At 35.8% G+C, this 24,620-nt stretch overlaps 1 protein-coding gene across 10 annotated transcripts in view; it reads right to left on the minus strand.

Annotated features, from left to right (window-relative positions):
- The window catches only part of EMC2 (ER membrane protein complex subunit 2), a 617,592-nt gene that overhangs the window by 592,749 nt on the left and 223 nt on the right, over positions 1 to 24,620 (minus strand). For all 10 annotated transcript variants that reach the window (XR_013824672.1, XR_013824673.1, XR_013824674.1 and 7 more), the window contains exons 2-5: positions 14,348 to 14,461; positions 13,768 to 13,832; positions 11,463 to 11,548; positions 4,332 to 4,389 (exon numbers count right to left, since the gene is read on the minus strand). Coding sequence is in view for 2 of the 10 variants with exons in the window: in XM_079902190.1 (XP_079758316.1) it covers positions 4,332 to 4,389; positions 11,463 to 11,548; positions 13,768 to 13,832; positions 14,348 to 14,461 (323 nt within the window). In the remaining 8 variants the exon portion in view is untranslated. The remainder of the gene's footprint in view (positions 1 to 4,331; positions 4,390 to 11,462; positions 11,549 to 13,767; positions 13,833 to 14,347; positions 14,462 to 24,620) is intronic.

Here is a 24,620-nt window from a genome sequence, read left to right on the forward strand (position 1 = left end):
ATCCTCTTCAATTCTACTTATCCTAGGTTTAGATCCCCATAATCTCTAGCCTAAGACAGAACAGCCTCCAAATTACTATTTCATCTCTTTTCACCTCTTTCAAACCAACTCCCGTATTACTGACAAAGTTATCTCTAAAAAAAAATCTGGTGGAATTTCACTAATCAAAATTTGACTTCATTCTCCATTTTCTAAGAATAAAAATTAAAATTCTGGGGCTTCCCTGGTGGCGCAGTGGTTGAGGGTCCGCCTGGAGATGCAGGGGACGCGGGTTCGTGCCCCGGTCCGGGAAGATCCCACGTGCCGCGGAGTGGCTGGGCCCGTGAGCCATGGCCGCTGAGCCTGCGCGTCCGGAGCCTGTGCTCCGCAGCGGGAGAGGCCACGGCAGTGAGAGGCCCGCGTACCGCAAAAAAAAAAAAAAAATTAAAATTCTGTTACACCCAATATCTTGTAATAACTTATAATGGAATCTAATCTGCAAAAAGGCCCAAATCACTATGCTGTATACCTGAAACTAACAGAATATTGTAAATCAACTATACTTCAATTAAAAACAAAAAAAGAAATAAAAATGTATTGATAATGCAGAAAAAAATTAAAATTCTAAAGTGTAACATACCAGGAGGTTCACAAATGTAGACTTTCTTGTATCGCTAGTCACTCTGAACAATGAACCAACTAAAAGGTATAAAATATTGTTCCTTAGAGCCCTAGTTTTCCTCAGCAGTAAATCAGTCAGGAAGAAGGGGGAGGTTAAAACTTACAAAGAGCACCAGAACCATGCCCTCTCTTCAACAAGAATAGAAATGAAATTTCATGCGAAAATCGTGTTAAAGGAGGCAGTTCAAAAAGAGAAATACACCTGGCCCTTTAAGCCCTTTAGAAGATATTAAACATCACTCATAATGCAAATTAAAACAAAGTAACATTTTTAACTAATTAGACTGGCAAAGGTTAAACACAAAAAAAGCTGATAATATACCACCTGGGAGGATACAGGGCAAGAAGCACTCTCATATACCAAATAAATGAGTATAGACAGCTAAAAAGCTTCTGTGGAGGGAAATCTGGTAACAACTATCAAATTTTAAAATACATGGACCTCCAGACTAGGAGACTTCACTTCTAGGAATCTATCCTACAAATGACATGTACTGCAACACTGCTTCTGGGAAGAATATATCAGATACCAAGGGGACTTAATTAAAAGAAAGTTTTCCATCAAGACAGGGATTATATATCCATGCATTACAATGCTATGCAGGTACCTAAAGGATGAGGTAAAGGATGTGCTGACAGCACACGAACTTTAAAAGATATTGCTAGGTAGAGTATGCTACCATTTGCATTTCCAACCACTCTCCCTGTCAAAAGTGACACACATGCACACACACCTATTTGTGTGTGCATGAGAAAAAATTTCTGGAAGAGTTCTTAAGAAATTGTTAACAACGTTTGCCTAAGTGAAGGAGGACTTGAGATCAGGGGTGGGAGGACTTATTTTTCACCATATACTCTGTACTGTTTGTAATTTTTTAACATGGGTACATGTTACTTTTTTCAAAAGAATATTTTACAGCTTTTTAAAAATAGATGAGATGTCCCATTTAAGCAATCTCCCAAAATCTGAAAACTTCCATTTTAATCACTTTATTCTTTTTTCCCTAGGTAGGCCATGTACTTTAATAATGCTAAGGCTTACTCATGTCATTCATGGGATACAATGTCTTTCCCCAGCCTACCACCTTTGTCTTATTTAAGCCATACTCATCCTTCAAGGCCTACAAGGCTCAAAAGTAATGCAGCAAATCACCAGAGTCAGGATTCAATAAGTCTATTTCAAAGTCCATAATGTGTTCATTATATCATGCTATCTCTCTAAAAACAAAGTCAAGGATGGTGTCTAATTCATCCTGATAGTCTCCACAACAAGCATGTTGCAAGCACTCAACAAACATTTTTTGAAAAAATAATGAATGAATGTGAGAGGGAAAGAGAGCTCCTTAAAGCTTTAATGAACAGCCTCATTTCTATACTGGATATATAGGAACACAGAAGCAGATGAAAGAGTCACATGATCAGCTTTAGACTATGCAAAGCTCTACAGTATAAAAGCTTGAATTATAACTATCGTGTCTTCTACATAGTAACTTTACTGTTTAATGTAAGTAAAGTCTTCCCCTACTAGACTTTATTAGTTCTAGGTCTTATATGCCTTTGTTTTTCTCCCTTAATGTCTAACACAGTGCTTTCTATGGATACAGTAACAGAAATAGTGTCTTTATTCTTAGTAACACCAACATTTTCGTGGCTCTTCACAGGTACTCAATAAACATTTACAGAAGGACAGAAGGGACTGAGGGGAGACTAGATAAAAATAACATTTGACATCTAGCAAAGCTGAATTTAGTTACCTTGTTCAAAAATGTTTACCTAACAACTAAATAATTTAGTTATTACCCCCTCATACATAGTCTATGAGGGGAGCCAAACCATAAAACATGGAAAGTACTACAAAGATAGAATAATATTTAGTTACATATTATCTGAGAATCTGAAGTAGTGAAATACTTTATTTAAAATATGCCCAACTTAAACTGAGAGAAGTAAAATATGACTCCTAATTCAAAAAAATAAATTACAAACTATTAATCTTTTAAACTAGTATGAGAAAACTACATGAAACAACTTTTCAGAAATCTGATGTCATATTTCATATTACACAGAAATATCGCTGTGTAAAAAATGAATACCTTTGAAACTGTGGTAAAGTCTTAGAGCTGAAATAAGTACATGAGAAAATCTCTAGGAAAAGAAAAATGGGGCTTTTTATAAGGGACTGTTTTATTAAGACAGATGGTAAGCTATTAGGATAAATAAGATTTAAGGATTATTCAGAACTTCTCAATTTTAACTCTCTTTTTATTTGGGATATCTAAATTAACTGGGTTTTTTTAATAACAGGTAGGCTTGCAGCTCTGTCAAAATTTTCCCTGAACTTTCTATATTTTGAGAATCCTCACAAAATGATGAATCCTTACCACTCAAATATCTACAAAACACAACACCTAGAAAGTTTCCAGAGAAAATATCCCTGGGGTGAGACTGTATTAAAAGCAATAATCTAAACCATTCCACAATATATATATACACATATCAAATCACCAAGTTGTGTAACTTACACAATGTTAATTATATCTCAATAAAGCTGGGAAAAAATATTATTCAAGCAAAAAAAAATACATATTCCTACAGGTAACAAAAGGGGCAAGGAGAGATCAGGGATTTATGACCAATAAATGCCTGGTATAAATGCTATCTAAAAATTGCATACTTCAATATTAACTTCCAAACTTAGCATAAATAATTTAAAATGAATCAAGTTACCAATGTTCAATCAGTATTTCTGCATCTTTTAATCCACAATCATACATTATATGACTTTTTAAAATGTATATTTTTAATAAACTACTTGGCAAATAAGAGAAAACCTTCACGTAGTTGTATTATGTGTTAACATAACAATCTGTCTCTATAAAGGGAAAAAACAAACTCAAACTGATTATTATTTAAAAACTCTAAAAATATTTACTTTACTTTAGCAGGCATATGTGTGTATGGATAGAATAATATGAAACACTGAAACGCCTGATACGTATCTAGCATCTCTGACTTTTCATTTAGTAAAAGGTAAGTCTGAGGGAAGCCATTATGCCAATATAGTAAACTAAAATGTTCTCAATATTAAAAAAAAAATTTTCACCAGGGTGTTTTTAAAACAGATAAACTACATAAGTATATTTGAAACAAATCTTCTGCCCAATAAACTGAGATAAATATTTGTTCAAAATCAGAATTAAAGATGTTATATTAAGGAAAACATATACATATATATATCCCTATTCAGGTATAAGGAAGAAAGCAAAACTGAAAAAAAAAAGCCTTCATTAATCAATTCCATATACTAATTACTGAGGTGACGTCTTTCATTTTTGATGAAGACAACTAAAATATAACTACCCAAACCAGAGAAGTTAGTATTCCATAAACTTCAAAGTATTACAGAAACAATAAGCTCTGCTAGGTGTTTTTTTTTGCAAGCACATAAAATTCATTCTTTCTAAATTTCAACTAGCTTCTTTCTAATAAGAGATATTGTAAATCAAATTTTACTGAAGAATTTTAAACCTATTTTTTTTACATGGCCCATCATGAAATATTTAAAATAACAAAATAGAACATGGTTCCATATGTTTTTTTCCATTATTTCCAAAATAAATTAATTTCACTTCTTAAAACGAATTGATCTTCAGCACAACCAGCTAACTTACAGTGTTAGTTGGATCTTCTTGTAAAATTCGATCATATAGCTGTATAGCATCATCATATCTATTTAAAAAGAAAAACAAATATCAAGAATCATTACCTTAAAATTTAGTGACAAATAGTAAATACAGAAAATAATTAAACTGGCAGGACTTTATATGCATTTACAATTGCTACTAAGCCTCTTCTGATCTTCACATGACAGCAAGTTTGCTACAATGTCATTTTCTAAGCAAAAAAAAAAAAAAATGTATAAAGTATTTATAGAAAAACTTACTTCAAAAACATACTGATTCAATTTGGCCTAAATACAAAGGTAAAAACTAGCAGCTCAAAGAGACACCTTTGTGGTCCTAGTTATACATAGAATTACAGCTAATAAACCATGAAAAAAAGTTTAATTTTAACAAATATATTCACAAGGAAATGATCTAAGTATTAGTTCTCCTTTAATAAATATTTATGACAGCTTTTCTTAGTTGAGCTGGTGAAGTTCAATTCATTAAGTACCTATTAAGTATGCATACATAATACACTTTGCTGGGTTAGTCTCATATGGGAAATAGTTAACAAGTTTATCAAATGAAAAAATAATCAAATATGGCAGGATATAACTAAGAAGCCAAAATTAACATTATATGATACTCAATCAAAGGGAGGAATACATCAGAAATCACATAAAGAACTTTACCTAACAATATGCTCCTATACACCGTGATCTTATTTGGAATACAAGGACATAGTCGAGTGATTCTGAAATTCCCTCCTAACCATATCCACAACCCCCAACTCCCTTCCAATCAATTTCTCCACTTCCGGATATAGATCTTTAGAGAAAGCAAAAAACGATGTTTAAACACTTTTACAGCAGTATTTATAAAACTAGGGACGGCAGATATACTCTTGTGATCTATTCTTAAGTTCCCTATGATAATTTTTTTATTTTTCTCTTAATGTTATTCAACACATGAATATTCTATATCATCATGGTGACACATCTTTTAATCAAACACCAGCCCACAATTTTAGTGACCAAGCCTGTATCTGTGGTTGTGGTCATGCCAGTAGCTAAGAATATTTGACTACTGTAGCAGACTACTGAGAAAAATAAAATCAGACTTAATTTGTAAATATGTCCATACCATGCAAAGTCCAAATAACATCACTGTACACTAAGTTAATCAGACTTAGCAATAGCTCAAAAAAAGAAAATTAGTTTGGACACCAAACACATGATTATATAGTAGGTATGCTAGCCTCGTAAGAACCTGCAACTATATGGAGAAAGAGAAAATAGTATCATTAAACAAGTATAAAATAAAGTATATAAACAGTATATAAACAAGGGCAAAATTAATGCCATAGAGCACGGGTTCTCACAAGACACAGTACATGAGAATCACTTGGGGATCTTTTCCCAACTATATAACTTCTAGGAAATATATTGGAAATGACAGAGGAAACTATTCATTCACTTCATTAATAGAATGATAATTTGAATTTTAGTACTTTCTAGTTTTTTTGGTATTTTATTAGAAACCATACATTGTTTTCACAGTTATATGAAAATATACATGTAAGGCACTAATACTGGTTTTATATTTGAACATATTTAAGTTATATTATAATAAAAAAAGTAATTTATGTAAAAACTGGGTGTGATGATTAGTTTTATGTGTCAACCACAGGGTGCCGAGATCAAATATTATTTCCGGGTATGTCTCAGGGTGTTTCAGATGAGATTAGCATTTGAATCCATGGACTCAGTAAAACAGATTACCTTCCCTAATATGGGTGGACACCATCCAATCCCTCAAGGGCCTGAATAGAACAAAGGCAGAAGGAAGAATTTACCTCTTTTTACTGCCTTACACTGTTGGAGCTGGGACATCTCATCTCACTTTCTCTTGCCTTCAGACCTGGTCTTAGACTGAATTACAGCACCAGCTTTCCTGGGTCTCCAGGTCACAGAGAGCAGATCCTGGGACTTCTTAGCCTCCATAACTGCCTCATAATAAATCTCCATTATATATATATGTATATGTATACACACACATATACACACATAAATATACATACATCCCACTGGTTCTGCTTCTCTAGAGAGTCTTGCCTAATACACTGAAGGTCCATAAAAATTTACCTTTAGTCAGCAACGTTCTCAAATCTGCCTGTCTATTCTCCTGCATTACACCCCTAACAGACTGATTTCAGTAGTGAGGACTAGGCAACTACATATTTTTTAAATGCCACAGATAATTCTAATTCACACAATCATGTATGAGAATCAATGGTTAAAGGTCCTGTGTTACAAAAACATATAACAGCCACTCTTTCAGAAAAAAACAGTAAAACCTTACTAGGTAAAATGATGATATGAGTTTCAATTAAAGAATAAAAGCTTAAAGAAATTAAAGTTCACTAGGTTTCTTAGAAACCTGAGTTAATACTTAAAAATAAATTATTGTTACCATATCAATTTTTTGTATGGCTGGAAAGAGGGTAGAATGATAACTATTAAAATGTGTTAAAAAGATAATTTGAAAAATCATTCATCTTGGTCTCTGGGATGTGCTTTGCTATTCACATATTTTAAGAACGGGCTAGGAACTCATACTACTTGAAGTAAAACAAAAAGTGGTATTAGAGTAGAATACTGATTCAGGAGCAATCCTTTGCAGATTTCTTCCATTCTGTCCTCTGATTCAAAACTATTTTCTGCTAACCTATAATAATACTATTTTATTTATTTTTATTTATCCATGCCCTTTGCTGAGAAGATCCAAAGATATTAAAATATACATATACATAAACACATAAGCCAAAAGCCAAGAAATAAAAGGGTTAAGAAAAACTATATCTATAGATCTTATGTGAAAAAAGCTGCTACAATTGAGGTACAAGTTAACCCTGTCTCACCTAAAACACCAAGTTAAAAAGGTAAGAAACAACAAGCTGACTCTAAAATGAATATAAAAATTTAAGAGACTCAGTCAAAATAATCTTGAAAAAAAAAACCCACAAAGTTGAAGGACTCACACTTCCCAATTTTAGAACTTACTACAAAGCTACAATATCAATATTGGGATCGATACAGTGTGGTATATAATAAACATATACATCGATGGAACAGAATTGAAAGCCCAGAAATAAAACATTGCGTTTACATTCAATTGATTTAATTGCCCAAGACAGTTAAATGGGGAAAGCAGTCTTTTCAACAAATGGTGCTGGAACAACGGGATATCCACAAAAGAAAGAATAAAGTTGGACACCTTCTTCATACTATATTAACTCAAAAGTGTCAACGACCTAAATGCAAAAACTGAAACGATAAAACTATTAGAAGCAAAGAGGTGTAATCTTTGTGACCTTGAATTAGGCAATGGTTTCTAGAAATAACACCACAATGACAAGCAACAAAAGAAAAAATGAACTGAACTTCATAAAAAAATCAAAATCCTTTGTAATCAAAGACACCATTAAGCAAGTGAAAGACAACTCACATAATGTAAGAAAATTTTTGCAAATCATATATATGATAAAAAACTTGTATCTAGACTATATATAAAGAACTCTTACAACTAAATAATAAAAAGATGTAAATAAATAAAGTAACCCAATTTAAAAACAGACAATGTGAACAAACATTTCTCCAAAGAACATACATAAATGGCCAATTATTGCATGAAAAGATACTCAAGATTTCTGGTTCCTGGTCTGGCACATAAAGACCTTGGAAGTCATCACTACCATCCTCGCAAGAAAAAAGCTGACCCAACAACTCTTCTTAGATCCATCAGACAATTAAAGTTACAGGGCAAACCACTGCATCCAAAATTGCGAGACAGGTGAATACAACCACAGCTTACTTGTGCAAAGGACTCCATCAAAAACTGTTACAACTAATAAATTCAATAAAGTTGCAGATATAAAATTAATATACAAAAATCTGTTGTGTTTCAATACACTAATAAGAATCTATCAGAAAGAGAAATTAAGAAAACAATCCCATTTATAACTGCATCAAGAAGAATAAAATACCTAGAAATAAATTTAATCAAAGAGCTGAAAGCCCTATATACTACAAACTGTAAGATACTAATGAAAGAAACTGAAGACACAAATAAATGAGATGATTATCTCATGCTCAAGGACTGGAAAAATTAAGATTAGTCAAATGTCCATAGTACCCAAAGCAATCTACAGATTCAGTGCAATTCTTAAAATTCCAATGCCATTTCCCACAGAAATAGAATAATCTTAAAATCTGTATGGAATCACAGAAGATCTTGAGTAGCCAAAGCAATCTTGAGCAAGAAAAACAAAGCTGGAGGGATTAGGCGCCCTGATTTCAGACTATATTACAAACCTATAGTAATCAAAACAGTAAGGTACTGGCATAAAAACAGACACATAGATCAATGGGACAGAACAGACAGCCCAGACATAAACCCACACATATATGGTCAATTAATTTATGACAAAGGAGCTAAGAATATATCATGGGGGAGAAACAGTCTCTTCAATAAACAGTGTTGGGAAAACTAGACAGCCTGAATGAAACTGGACCTCTATCTTTACACCATACAGAAAAACAACTCAAATGGATTAAAGACCTGAACATAAGACCTGAAACCATAAAACCCCTAGAAGAAAATGTAGGTGGTAAGCTCCTTGACATCAATCTTGGTGATGATTTTTTGGATTCAACACAAAAAGCAAAGTCAACCAAAGCAAAAATAAACAGGTGGGACTACATCAAACTAAAAAAGCTTCTGCACAGCAAAGAAAAACATCAACAGAATCAAAAGGCAACTTATGGAATTAGAGAAAATATTTGCAAATCATACCTGATAAGGGGCTAATAACCAAAATATTATAAGAAATTATATAATTTAATAACAAAAAAACAAACAATCCAAGTAAAAGGGGTCAGAGCAACTGAATATACATTTTTCTAAAGAAGACACGCAAATAGCCAACAAGTCCATGAAAAGGTGCTCAACATCACTAATCATCAGGGAAATGAAAATTAAAACCACAATGTGATATCACCTCATACTTATTAGAATGGCTATTATCAAAGAGACAAAACATACCAAGTGTTGGAAGGATGTGGAGAAAAGGGAACACTTGTGCACTGTCGATGGGAATGTAAATTGGCACAGTCACTATGGAAAACAGTATAAAAGTTCCTCAAAAAATTAAACACAGAACTACCATTTGATCTAGTCAATTCTACTTCTGGGTATTTATCCAAAGGAAATAAAATTACTAACTTGAAAAGATATTTGAACCCCCATGTTCATTGCAGCATTATTTATAACAGCCAAGATATGGAAACAACCTAAGTGTCCATCGACAGATAAATGGCTAAAACAGTTTGGTGTAAGTACAGCTGACCCTTGAACAACGTGTGGGTTAGGAGCACCAAACCTACGGCACAGTGGAAAATCCATACATAGGGGACTTCCCTAGTGGTCCAGTGGTTAAGAATCCGCCTTCCAATGCAGGGGATGAAGGTTCAATTCCTAGTTGGGGAACTAAGATCCCACATGCCACAGGGCAACCAAGCCCACGTGCCGCAACTACTGAGCCCACATGCTCTAGAGCCCGCATGCCACAACTAGAGAGCCCACACATCACAACTACTGAGCCCGTGCACCACAACTAGAGAAGCCCGCGTGCTGCAACGAGAAGCCCATGTGCCACAATGAAGAGCCTGCATGCCACGACAAACACCCAGCACAGCCAAAAGTAAAAATTTAAATTAAAAAAAGGAAAATCCATATATAACTTAAAATCGGCCCTTCCATATCCAAGGTTCTACATCCACAGATTCAACCAACTACAGACTGTGTAGCACTGTAGTATTTACTATTGAAAAAAATCCACGTACTAAGTGGACCCACACAATTCAAACCCATGTTACTCAAGGGTCAACTGTATATACAATGGAATATTACTGAGCCATAAAAAAGGAAAGAAATTCTGCCATTTATGACAACCTGGATGGACCTTAAGGGCATTATGCTAAGTGTAATAAGTCAGACAGAGAAAGATAAATACTGTATGATCTCACTTACATGTGGAATCAAAGAGAACCTGAGCTCACAGATACATAGAACAGATTAGTGGTTGCCAGACAAGGGAATGGGGAGTGGAAGAAGTGGGTGAAGGTGGTCAAAAGGTATAAACATCCAGTTATAAGATAAATTAAGTCCTGGGGATATAAATACAGCATGGTTTACTATAGTTAACAATACAGTGTTGTACATTTTAAAGTTGCTAACAGAGTAAACCTTAAACATTCTTATCATAAGAAAAAAGAAATTTATAACTATGATGATGGATGTTAACTAAACTTATTGCAGTAATCATTTCACAAAGTACACATTTAACAAATCATTATGTTATACACCTGAAACTAATACAATGTTATATATCAATTATATCTCAATTAAAAAAATAATAATAGGGCTTCCCTGGTGGCACAGTGGTTGACAGTCCACCTGCCAATGCAGGGGACACGGGTGCGTGCCCTGGTCTGGGAAGATCCCACATGCCGCAGAGCAGCTGGGCCCGTGAGCCATGGCCGCTGAGCCTGCACGTCCGGAGCCTGTGCTCCGTAACAGGAGAGGCCACAACAGTGAGAGGCCCGCGTACCGCAAAAAATAAATAAATAAATAAAATAATAATAATAATAGCTTCTGTACCTTGAGTGCCTGTGAGGGCACTACACATATATCATTATTAATTCCCAAAACAACCCTGACAAGTTGGTAATATTCTTGTTTTACAGAGGAGTAAGGCTGAAAATCTTAAATAATTTGCCAGGTCAATAGCTAATAAATCCTTAGAAACAGGATAGGAAGCCTATTTTACTCCAAAGCATGATCCCAATTCCACTAGGCCAAAGATGGTAAATGGATTACACTCTTAAGTCAAATTCTATTTAAGGAGAGTAACTTGGCAGGATTTAGGCTGAGAAGCACTCTGACACTATTCTGAAGCTCACTAGCAAAAGATCTTGCACAATTAACGATGTTGCCACGGGTATAGAAGGACCTAAATGTAAGAACCCATGTTTGCCATTTTAAAACAGGATCACACTATTTACAAGATTCAGTTACCTCTCCATGGCTTCAAATCTCATGCCAGTTAGTCGCTTGACTCTGTGACTGCCAGGGAACTGTCTTCTCAACTCCTGAAGACAAAACTAAAAAAAAATACTGGTAAAAAACACTTGAAGAGTAGTAATTACACTACATATACTAAATGGGTTACAAGGAACGGCTTACATAGTCTTCAATGTTTTTCTTAAATAATTTCATTACTGAGATCTAATGACATAAGTGAAATTAATCAGTAATGAATAATGCGGTAAAAGAACTCTGAACTTACAGTGAGGACAACAATCAGTTCTCAGAAACTGATCAAGCTCTTAACTAAGAAAATGAGCAGATTATGAGGTCCACTAATAACTCTTCAAATACTACTACCATATCACTTAAAAACTGCTTCCATAATGTGTCAGGCACCACTTAAATAACTACAACTGCTTCCTGGCCTTTTCTTCCTAAGTATTGCACAAACATTCTCTTGATAAAAATTAAGTTTTTTGGTAGTAACCTCAAGTCCCTAGCAAATACTGTTAACACTTTGTTTAATTTTGCCCTGTTGAAGTCATATTCTAATCAATCACCTTGTCAGTACACATGTGATTTGGGGTCATAAAATACAGACACCATATCAATGGAGTACCAATCTCCTTTTGGCAGATATCCATAATTTACCCATCAACTCAACTATACAAATAATCAAATATTTATTGAGCATCTACTATGTTCTCAGCAACCTATAAGGGATTATAAGAGTCTTGGAAGTGCTAGAAATATTAAGCATGATAAAAATGGTCCACTCTAGTTCCCCCAACCATAACTGATTAAAAATGCCTTTAACTAATGAAGAAACTATTAACCAATAATAAAGTAAATTTTAATATGATCTGGAAATATAGCTTCAAAGTCTGTGGCTCTAAGTTCTATAATAAGAAAAATATTCAAGTTAGTCAAAACTGAAAATGATGGTCATTTATTTCTCTGACATCATGCAAAACTCATAGTACTTGTTCAATCAAGCTAGCTGTGCTGAACTTCTGAACCATTAAAAAGAAAAATACTGTGTTACAAAAGAAGTTATTACCTATTCACTTAATCTCCTACTTTACCAAATGGCATTTTGCTATACAAAAAAAAAACTTCAAAATTTCCCTCAAGATATAAGCTGCCACCTCTGTTGGTATTCAAAAGACTATGTCTCATAGGTTCTAAATGTAATACAACGGTTTCATGGAATATTTTTTATCACTGGTAGCTCCACTGGAGTTATGTGTATAGTCAACATGACATAATTACCTTGAAAAGGACAAAGCTAATTAGACATGCATATGTTCTTGGGTATTTCTACTTTCTGTTTTTTTTGTATTTCTTTTGGGCTTAAATGAGGAAGCAGTGTGAAGGAGCACTTAAGAGCTCAGAAATACAGAACAAAAGAACAGAAACCACTGCTTCCTGATTTATATAATGAATATAGTGATAGTATCAACACAAATCAAATTAAGAAATAATTATAAAGATTAAATAAACCATGATGTAAAGCTTCTAGCATAGCACCTAACACATGAGTGTTTAAAAATATAGCTATCATTCTTTTATTTTAAAATTAAATTAAAAATTACTTCCATAATGTGTCAGGCCCCACTTAAATACCTGATATTAATATTTTAAGTCATGTTCTGTACATGTCAGGATTTTCTACTAATTTAACATATACATTTAAAACACTGTAAAACAGTACTTAACATTATATATTAAGTAAGTCATTTAACAACCCCCAAAATAAATGTTTTAAACTATATGCTTCTTATTTTTAACTCTATAATATGGCATAATTCACCTATTAAGTGGATAACCTTCACCAACTAATTTAACCTCTTCAGTGAAACTGGGATACTAAACATCTACTTCTCAGGATTGTTAAAAAGATATAAAAAAACATACTGTGTCCCAAAGTACCTAGCTAGTCCCAGCTACTCAAGAGTAGCACTGAGGGCTTCCCTGGTGGCGCAGTGGTTGAGAGTCTGCCTGCCGATGCAGGGGACACGGGTTCGTGCCTCGGTCTGGGAGGATCCCACATGCCGCGGAGCGCCTGGGCCCATGAGCCATGGCCGCTGGGCCTGCGCGTCCGGAGCCTGTACTCCGCGATGGGAGAGGCCACGACAGTGAGAGGCCCGCGTACCGCAAAAAAAAAAAAAAAAAAAAAAGAGTAGCACTGAAAACCACCTACAGAAAGCATTCAATACAGCCATATACTAACTGCTTACACATAATTTATGAAGCAAATTAAATATAAAATAAAACAAGTTTAAATACCTACCAATGACAAGTCATCCCGACCGTAGTCAAGGGCCGCAATCATCACCTGTTCATATATGATCCAAACTAGATACACAGAGGAAAAAACTGAATTTAATATAAAAATCTCAGAACAGAAATTAGATAATAAATTCTTCCTGTTTCTGATATTTTAAAGAACATTACTCATAACTGAAAATTGATTTATTGTATTACATCTGGAATTAAGGAAAGAAAGCAACCTTATGTTTTCAGCAATGCAAAATATTTTAATATAAGGTAAAAAAAAATCTCTAATTATTTAATACTTTTACTGTTTCAAAAGATCATTATAAAATACATTTTGACCTGACCAGGACTACAGCCTTGTGAGCTTTAAAACAAAAATGCCTATTTGATAGCTTCACTACTACCAACAATTATAAGTCCTTCTCAAAATAAAATTGTCATTAAGACTTCCTAAGAAGTTTTTTAAAAACTAACAGATCATAGAGAGATTAATATGAACAGCAGAAAAACATAATAATAATTTTTTTAAAAAAAACTAAGAACTGTAAATGAAGCATGTGCTGAGCATGAACACAATAAATTTAAAAACTTACTATCATCTCCAAGCTTAGAAGCATATTCATTAATTAATTCCTCTCCAACTTCCACAATTTGCTCACTGTTTCGTGAGTTTTCTTCTCTCCATTTTCTCATTTTATCTCGCATTTCTGAAAAAAAAAATGCTTGCGATTACATATATATATACATTTGATTAATGTCAAACAGTTGACAAGATGAAATCAGCTTTTTAAGAAAATACACTCACACTAATGTAAAAGTCTATGGTATCTCAAATTTCATAAAGCAGAAAATCATTTTAGCAAGAGCAACAGATCCTTTAGAACAGCGCTCCCCAACCTCTTTGGCATCAGGGAGTGGTTTCCTGGAAGACAACTTTTCCACAGACGGGGGAGGGGCATGTTTCAGGCAGTAGTGCGAGCAATGGTTCAGGCGGTAATATGAGTGATGGGGAGCAGCAGATGAAGCTTTGCTCACTCACCCACCGTTCACCTCCTGCTGTGTGGCCTGGTTCCTAACAGGCTGAGGACAGGGGATTGGGGACCCCTGCTTTAGAAGACTGAAAATGCATTACAACTGATATTACAACTATCTTTAAAAGTAGTGTACGGCATGGGTCTGCTACAAATATCCTCTATCCCTTTAAGCAACTATGGATCATAGCTTTTTTGGGTTACAATGTTCAGAATTTGATAAAAGCTAAGGATTATTTTCTCAGAAAAACAAATAAAATCATACATTGAAATCTCAAAAATTCAAGGTGCTCCTGAAGTTTACCCATTGACTCAAGAATATAAAATTTTCATAATCAGGGTATCATATTAGGCTATCAGCACTGAAGAAACATTCATCACAAAACTCTCTTAATAACAACATTACTACAACAGTCCATATAAAGATACACAATTACACAGGGAAATAAACAGAAGAAAAAATTAGGACAAAGGAAATTTTTTGATTATATATAAAGATAAAAATGAATAATGTAAAGTAAGGTCAAAGGCACTAGCAAACAACAAAAGTTGAGAGAACAACTTTGCATATTAATACAATAGGGAACTGGAGTTTCAAAGAACAGCATTCTGACAATAGCAGAAATAATAACTGGGGTGGGGGAGTACCTAACCCAGAAAAAAGATCCCTTTTTTAATATGGCTAAGGTAGAATTAACTGTCCAGTTCACCAATTACATACATGCTTTCTTACTCTTACCTCTTGAAAATCTTACATATTCATCTGAAGTACTACCTTCTTCCTTCTATTGACATACATGTTGTACAGATTTAAATAGTTGAATTAAGTTGTTGTTGAACACATGAGTTAAATAAACAATATGCTATGCTTCTATAGAATATATCTAAGAGAAGCATATAGGATTTTCACTACCTTTATATGCATTACCTGAGTCCCTACAGTTCGAAGTCTACAAAAGAAAACAAAAATCATCATAAGATGAAAATGGACCCTAAGTGAATTTACAAAAACGGTCTTAGAAAATCATTAAAAATTAACATAGTTAATTTCTTCTACTGAAACCTAGAAATCACCTTGACTCTCACTCTGCACAGGAAGTAACTTGAACTCAATCTTAAAGGTTGAAGAGGAATTGAGCAGGCAAACAAAAAGTAGGTTACACATACCCCACAGGTTAAGGACTCAGTCTCACAAGACTGCCCCCACTTCAGAAACCAACACAAGTCAGGGATACCCATACTTCTGAGCAACTCGTTACAAAATCAGGGGTTCCTTTCTACAACTCCCTCATCCAGTTTGATACTTGCTAGAGTGGCTGAAAGAACTCAGGAAAGTGCTTCACTTACTATTACTGGTTTTTTATAAAGGATACAACTCAGGAAACAACCAAATGGAAGAGATACACAGAGCAAAGAGCTGGGGGTGGGAGGGGGTTTTCGGGGGCATAGGAGTACCCTCTCTGAGTGAGTCACCATCCCAGCACCTTGATGTATCCACCAACCTAGAAGTTCTACAAACCCTGAAGTTTAGGGGCTTTTATGAAGGTTTCAGTCTGTAGGCATGACTGATTAGATCCTTAGACACTGGTTATTAAGTCAATCTCCAGATCCTCTCCCCTCCCAGCAGGTTGAGGGGTAGGGTTGAAAGTTCCAACCCTTCACTCAAGTCTTGGTCTTACCAGTGACCAGCCCCCATCCCGAAGCTATCCAGCCACCAGTTATTCAATGGTATATAAAAAGACATGTATCACTATAAATCTTAGAAGATGTTGTATGTGGAACCCAGGACTAAGACCAAATATTATAACAGAAGATGTTCCTATCAACCCTACCACTAAGGAAATTACAAGGGTTTAGGAGCTCTGTGCCAGAAATTGGGGATGAAGACCAAATATACATTATACCTTATTACATCACAATATAACATATATCCACAAGATAACATGCATATAACATATATCCACAAGGTCCACGACCTGGGTTCTCAGAACTCATTCAAACCACATCCCCTACACCATAGTTATACTGTCTGAAGTTGACATTCTCTGTCAACCTGGCAGACTATTTTAAAATAGGAAGAGCCTCGGGAATATAAATCTATTTAGTGTTTTACAGATCTGTTCCACAAAACTGCACCCCTTGCCTGTACCCTGACACCCAAATTAAGAAATGCTAGCTCAGGTGAATTAATAAAATATGCAGTTTGAATTTAAGAAATATCTTTTAATCTATTAGATTATTTCTTAACTTGCTTTAGAATGCCCTTTAAGAAACTGTAGAATTCCTTCCCATAAACTAGAGACTAAAAGAGAAAAACTGGTCCCATCTCCTTTTTTGTCAAATTTCTCATTTACCAACAGTACTCAATTTTCCATCAGTCTCCTCCTACTTATTCATAATCAAAGTATATTACTGGAAAATCTCTGACTTTTAAAACATTCCCTTTCACCCACTGTCATGTCCCCCATGACTTCTAATTAGTCATTCAAAAATATATTAATACATACTTTTTATAACATGCTATAAACGTAATGATGAAAAAGAATCATCCAGTGTGCCTAAGAAATTGACAAGTTAACAGAAAAACTGTAAACAGCAGCAAAATAATGTGATAAAAGGTAAGATAGTGGTTATGTTCAGAGCACTAAGAAAGCAAGGTGAGGGAAAGATTAATTTCACCTGGCAGGGAGAAAGGGTTAAAGAAGACATCTGTGATATGTGAATTAAGCTCTAAGGATCAAAGGGAGTTTGTTAGATGAATTCTACAACAAAGAGCATAAACTATGGTAGAGGAATAAAAGTATCTCATTTGGTAAGGCAAGGGTCTCCAACCTCCAGGCCATGGACCAGTACCGGTCCATGGCCTGTCAGGAACCAGGCCGCATAGCAGGAGCTGAGTGCAGCGGGCAAGTGAACAAACCTTCATCTGTATTTACAGCCACTCCTCCTCATTCTCATTACTGCCTGAGCTCCACCGCCTGTCAGCATTATGGTGAGTTTTATAATTATTTCACTACATATTACAATGTAATAACAATAGAAATAAAGTGCACAACAAATGTAATGTGCTGGAATCATCCCAAAACCATCCACTCCACCCTGGTCTGTGGAAAAATTGTCTTCCGTGAAACCAGTCCCTGGTACCAAAAAGGTTGGGGACCAACCTTTTCCCAGGGACTGGGAAAGTGCCCAACCCACCTATTGGGGGAGAGAGAGAAGGCAGGCAAAGCAGTTCCTTCAGGCTATTGCAAAATGGAGCTCAGGTTAATTCTTAGTTTATGTAACCCACAGCAGGGGTGGGGAACATGTTTCTCTGTCAAAGACTACTCCCAGAGACCCTTAAAAAAAAAAACAAAAAAAAAAACCTGAAGGATCACTCACCAGAAGAAGGAAAATTAGGAGAGCAAAGTATAATAGGAAAGAACAAATCTGACTCCATATTGTATCTTTTTCTTTTACTTTAACCTTTGTATTCTATTGCTTTTGCTACAAGTTAAGAGTGTTGCCTAATGGCCTGAAATATACAGGCCAGCCCTTTCTCAAGACTCCAACCTTTAAAGGTATAACACTTTTCTACTCATACAGAGATAAGAAGTTGCAAACAGAGTATAAAGTTTGTCTTGTTGGAGGTTTTCAGGAACATCATGACCTGACCTACATGAACAGATGTAAGAACAAAGGATTTTGACACCAAGAAGTTCGCAGCAATCAACCATACCCCCTCCCCTCTTTTAGTTATAAAAGAGCCTGAATTCTAACTGGGGTAAGATGGTTCTTTGGGACACCAGTCCACCATCTTCTCAGCTGGCTGGCTTTCTGAATAAAGTCACTATTCCTTGTCCCAACAACTCACCTCTTGATTTATTAGCCTGTTGCTCGTTGAGCAGAATGATCTTGGACTTGGTAACAAAAGCACTTTTTCTAAAGATCAACTAGGAAAAACAATGAGCCCGTTCACACAAATATTTCCCTATTTACCCAAGTTCTAAATTTTAAAAGAAAACCAAATTGAGTATAACATGTACTTCAAGATATTTTTAAAGCAAAGTAAAAAGTATTATCTATGCACTGTTATGACTCCCTCAAAGATATATTTAAAGTGTTACATACACTTCAATTTTGCCTCACAATTCTTTTCACTATCCAAAGGTTTTTCCTGTGTTTCAAAACTCCCATAAGCTTTAAATTTTTATCTTCTTTCTTCAGATATCTCTTCTACTATCCAAAGGCACTAGTGTATAGTGTGGTTAAAAGTGAAGATGCAAAATTCAAACTGCTGGAGTTCAAATGCCAGTTCTACCACTTTCTATCTGTGTGATATTGGATAGTTAACACTTTTCACTTTAATGTTCTCATCTAAAAAGTGGAGATGAAAAATAATAATACCTGTATCATATAGTTGTTGTGGTAAGCACTGTGAGATAATTTATGTGTTTAGAACAGAGTATGGTACAAAATGTGCTCAAAAAAATTTAAGCTATTAATGTTCTACCCTGTTTCCTTACGTGTTCTCATACCCACTTTTAATTCTCTTTTGTTTCTGAACCAAAAGGCTTTGAAACTTCTCTGCAAGCCAACAGTACATTCTCTAAAACCAAATGCTATTTATCTTTTCCTAATCCTTCCATCTTTGGCTTTGGTCTTCATATTTCATTTAAAGCAGGAGATTGAAAGCAGGGGTCAATAAAGTCCCAGGACCAAATTTTGCAGCCACTTGTTTTATGGATAAAGTTTTACCAGCACACAGGGACCCCTCACCCCCCAAAAAAAACCCAAAACAAAAAAACCCACAGGTACTCTTATTCATTTCGGTACTGTCTGACTGTTTCTGTGCTACAATGGTAGAGCTGAATAGTTGAGACAGACCATATGTCACACAAAGCTGAAAATATTTACTACCTGGCCCTTTACAGAAAATAATGCCAATTCCAGATTTAGAGCATGAAGTGGCATAAAGACATAGGAGCTACAGTCAGAGGACTTTGGTTTAAATCCCAATGCTGCTACTTAGCACAGTCATCTTGGACCTGTTATGTAACATTTCTAACCTCAGCTATAAAATACAGAAGATCACAAGCCTATCTGCAATGAACATTACATAAAGCAAAACCTAGACCCCTCAAATGTCTTAGCCAGTACAATGTTGGGGGTTGGGGTGGGGGGTAATCTGTTTTTAATCTGATTCTGATTACCTTTAGATAAGGCACGCACTCACCAGTTCTTCATAGGCACCACTATCATCTTTCACGTAATTTCACACATTATCCTCATCTTCTTGGCATCTGAGTTTAGAACTCCTAATATCAGATAATTTATGTAAAGCACTTCATAAAATATAAAGTGCTACAAAAATTTTAATTAGCATTTACTGACAGCTATTTTTTGACTCTCACCACTATGCTGGTCATTGGAAGCACTGAGAAGATTTGTGTGTGTACAGAATGTAAACAAGTAATTAAAATATGAGGGGTGTTTGTAAATTAACTATACTTCAATGAAAAAAATATGATGGGTGACATTAATAAGGTTCATTAAAAACTCTAACTATCCTCCAGTTATAATCAAAGAATTTCTTCCTGCAAAAAATACTAATGATGCCCCTAGCATTTGAGAAGCTCTTAGCCAACAGGCTCTTGGTTGTTTCCATTATTTGTTACATTTTAAAAAGTCAGTTGCATGCAAACCAGTTCATGGCAGTTAAACTTAATGTAATTATATACTGTAATTAAATATTACAAAAGCTAAAAAAAACTTGAGTGCAAAAGATAGACTTTTTCTACAAAACAAAGCTGGATGCTTTAAAAAGACTCCACAAAGGTAAAGAGCTTTCAAAAACTGCTGTTATGTTAAGGTGACTCAATTAAAAATAAGAGGAAAATAATAAAAATCTACAGGACTTGTGCACTGAAGCTGCTATACAAGGGTCTTTATGTTCTTGTTCCATGTTACAGAAAGCAAAGTTGAAAATGGTTTATTAAAGATGACAAGGAATTTCAATCAGGAGATCCCTATCAAAGAAAAAGCCCTGCCCTATATCAAAAGTCCATTTAAAATTTTAAGTTTACCAAAAGGAGTCACTGATCTTTTTTTTTTTTTTTTTTAAATAGGAAAGTGGCTCCCAACTATCTACAAAATAAAGTCCAAACTCCTTAGGCTAGTATTCAAGGCACCAACCTACCTCTCCAGCTCTTACCTTGCAAAAATGACCTTCACTAAATATTTACATATCCATAAATATGAACTTTTAGTGCAGAAGTGAAATCTCAGGGTACGTGCCATGAGACCTGGGACCCTGCCTGTCTTTTTCAGCACTGTATCCTCAAGAACTGGAACAGCAGCTGGCACAAAGTACTCAAATATATGTTTAACTAACATGTCATTTAGCATATAGGCTAATAATTAAAGCTAGGTGTGGATGATTACCCACAGAAGACATTCAACCTTTTTAGAGCTCTTTGAAGCTGATGGGACCTTTGAACCAACTTTCCCCCAGAAATATGTACATGTTTAAAAACACACTCAATTTTGCATATAATTTCAGGAAAGTCACAGACCACATAACACCTATGCCTGCATCAGTTAGAAGTCTGTTGAACTCAGGATTAATCACCACCAATAACAGATTAAGAGGGCTAAGGAAAGAACCACTGGGGACATCAAAAATTAAGGAGCAAATGGATGTAGAGAACACAGCAAAGTTCTGAAAAGTAAAAAGAGAGCCTTAATGCTATTAAGAAACCAACGAAAGAATTTTTCATAGAGGGAATGACCTGCAATGACAAATGTAGTATAGATGTACAAAACAGATACATTAGACCCAGCATTAGATCTCCCTAGAAATCTTACTGGACTAATAGAGCATGGAAACCACATTGTGGTTGTTTAAAGGACTGAATAAAAAGAGAAGTAGAGACAGTGAGCATACACAACTAAAATCCCCTCAAACATTTTAAATAAATATTTTTTCAACAAATATTCATTTAATGCCTATTATAGGCCAGGCACTGTGTGAGGCATCCTATCCATATTCTGCCCAAATACCCTATTCTCAACAAACTTGACTATACCCTCCTTCAACTCTTTCCCACCTCCAAATTCCTCTATATAATAAACATCAATAACCTTCAACTGGCTGATAAATAAACCATATACCTACTTTTTTATAGAGCCCAAGAGAAACTAAGAGAGCGTTAAACTTAGTATATACGTCTTTTATAAATATGTGATAAACTTTCCTATCACAAGAAATCACACTACTCTTTGAACTAACCATTTCCAGTACTTTAATTCATGATGCTATTCAATGGAATTCTTTTTTTTTTTGGCAGTACGCGGGCCTCTCACTGCTGTGGCCTCTCCCGTTGCGGAGCACAGGCTCTGGACGCGCAGGCTCAGCGGCCATGGCCCACGGTCCCAGCCGCTCCGCGGCACATGGGATCCTCCCGGACCAGGGCACGAACCCGTGTCCCCTGCATCGGCAGGCGGACTCCCAACCACTGCGCCACCAGGGAAGCCCTGCCCTATTCAATGGAATTCTTAAAGGACACAGGTCAACTGACACTCCCGCCCCCCCCAAATCTAAACAAAAAAACTACCCCGAGGGTCCTCCCATTACCCTCTTGTTACCAAAAGTCTCTGAAAGAAAAATCTACAATACTCTTTTCCTAAAAGTCTCCTAAAATAGAATTTTAATTCTACTTATTAATTGCATTAATTAAAATGAGCAAACTATATTCTATTTGCTAAGTGAGTTGCCTAAGTCTAAGATACTAAAAAAATCACTCCAATACTAAGAAAATTACTTATAGTATTTTTTGTGATGATCTTTTAATCCTACTAACAATTCATTTAGTCAACAGATCACTAAGTTCCTCCAATATGTCATGCACTAGAACAAGATAGGCCTGGTCCCTCTTCATTCGAGGAGAGACATTTTTAAACTTAACACAATTGGGTAAGTACTTCAGTACTATGAGGACACATAGTTAAAGGACCAGGGGTAAGTTTTGTTGCTTGTTTTTGTTGTCTTTTCTCTTTTAAATTTTGGTGGGGGGATGGAGAATGGGCGGGGGTAGGGTGGTCAAGGAAGGCTCTCTGAGTATGTGACCTCTGAGGGGAATGCCGAGAAATGATAAAAGTATAGTCAGTAGAGCAGAGTATAAGAGTAGAACCAGGAGGGAAGAACACTCCTATCAGAAGGAATAGCTTGTATCCAGTCTTAAGACTAGAGGAGCATCGCACATTTAGGGAATTCAACAAAAGCCAGCGTGGCCAGCTCACAGAGCAAGGGTAAGAGTAGCTTAAGATAAAGCTGGAGACACAGACAGGAGCCAGATCATCTTTTTATATGTATTTAATAGTTTAAAAGCACTTTAACATATGTTTTCCCTTTTGTTCCTCAACAAACTTGTGAAGTAGTTATTATTGATTAATCTAAATCTAATTATGTCACTCATCTTTAGAATGTCCACAGGGTAAGGTCCAAGTTACTTAAATTACCTTGTCTGCTGGTAGTTAACACACCCACTCATTCCCTACCATTCTACACAACACTATCATCTAAGAAACTTATATTGAACATACCTTCAAAATAGCACCTTCAAAAAACCATGAAATATTTGAAAATTTCTTAAAAGCATTAAAAATAACAGCCACGTATCTACTGAAGGAATATACCCTGACACAAGCCTTTTAAAACCATGTTACAAGTCTATCTTTCTCCTTTTGACTATGAACTCCCTGAAGGTAGGGACTGTGTCACTTAATTTGCTGTCTCCAAGTACTGAGAACTTAATACTTTTAATATAATGGATTCCCCAGTACACGTAGAAACACTGAGGTTCACAGTGTGCTAGAAGCCACAAAAGCAATAATAAATCACTGAATTCACTTCCAGTATAAAAGAATTTTACCTTTTCTCATTATTGTTTTCAACTTTGTAATACTGGAAAGATTTACTCACCACTGAACAATCAATATAGTTTTCAGTCCACGTGTTATCAGGCCATTATTTAAATATCCGAACAAATAAGCTACTGAAGTCTACTGTGAAATGTTGGGAATATAAATTTCGATTACACAAATTCCATGCCTGAGAGAAACTCAAGGCTCTTCTCTTAAGCATGCATGCCTCCCACGAAAGTTTTTAAGAAAGGAAAATCTCTTACAGAACTCGTCCAAAGTTTGGCTGCTTCCAAATTTAAACACAAACTCCACCTCAGATTAAACCAGAGGTACTTCCCCTTCAGAAAAGGAATTACTTACTGGTAGGGAATAAGAAGGAAGTTGTGTGTGTAAATGTGTTTTGAGGGGGAATGGGACAGGGAATAATTAACAAGGGGAGAAATCAGAAACCCAGTTTTGAAGAGAGAATGAAATGTAAACTGGCATGTAAAAGAATCAGATATGTTCACGGGTTTTCCACACACCTTTACTACACAGAATTGTAACCCTTACAGAGCACTTCAAAGGCCCGTACAGGCCGTGTATTTCTCGGCTGCAAAGACGCTTCTGCAGGCAACTATCCCGCCTCCTCCGCGCCGCCCAGCAGCCACAGGAAACGTATGACAACCCTAGCCCCAGGTCCCGGTCGCCTTTCAATGGAAGCTACCCTGGGCCGTTGGACTGGCGCGGAGGTAGGACGGTCGGTCAGCCTACTGGCGCAAGAGGTGGGAAACACCGCAGACCCCAGTCGGTGGCCGGGCCAAGGAAGGGGTCAGCCTCAACCTCCACCTCAGCCACCACCACAGCTCTGCCGGTCCAATGCCGAAGAGAGACCGGAAAATCCAGCTCTCCGAGGGCAGCAGGTACTCCCGAACGGCTTCCCACGGCTTCT

The sequence above is a fragment of the Stenella coeruleoalba genome, assembly GCF_951394435.1.
Source record: "Stenella coeruleoalba genome assembly, chromosome: 17".
In the NCBI taxonomy this organism is placed as follows: Eukaryota; Metazoa; Chordata; class Mammalia; order Artiodactyla; family Delphinidae; genus Stenella; species Stenella coeruleoalba.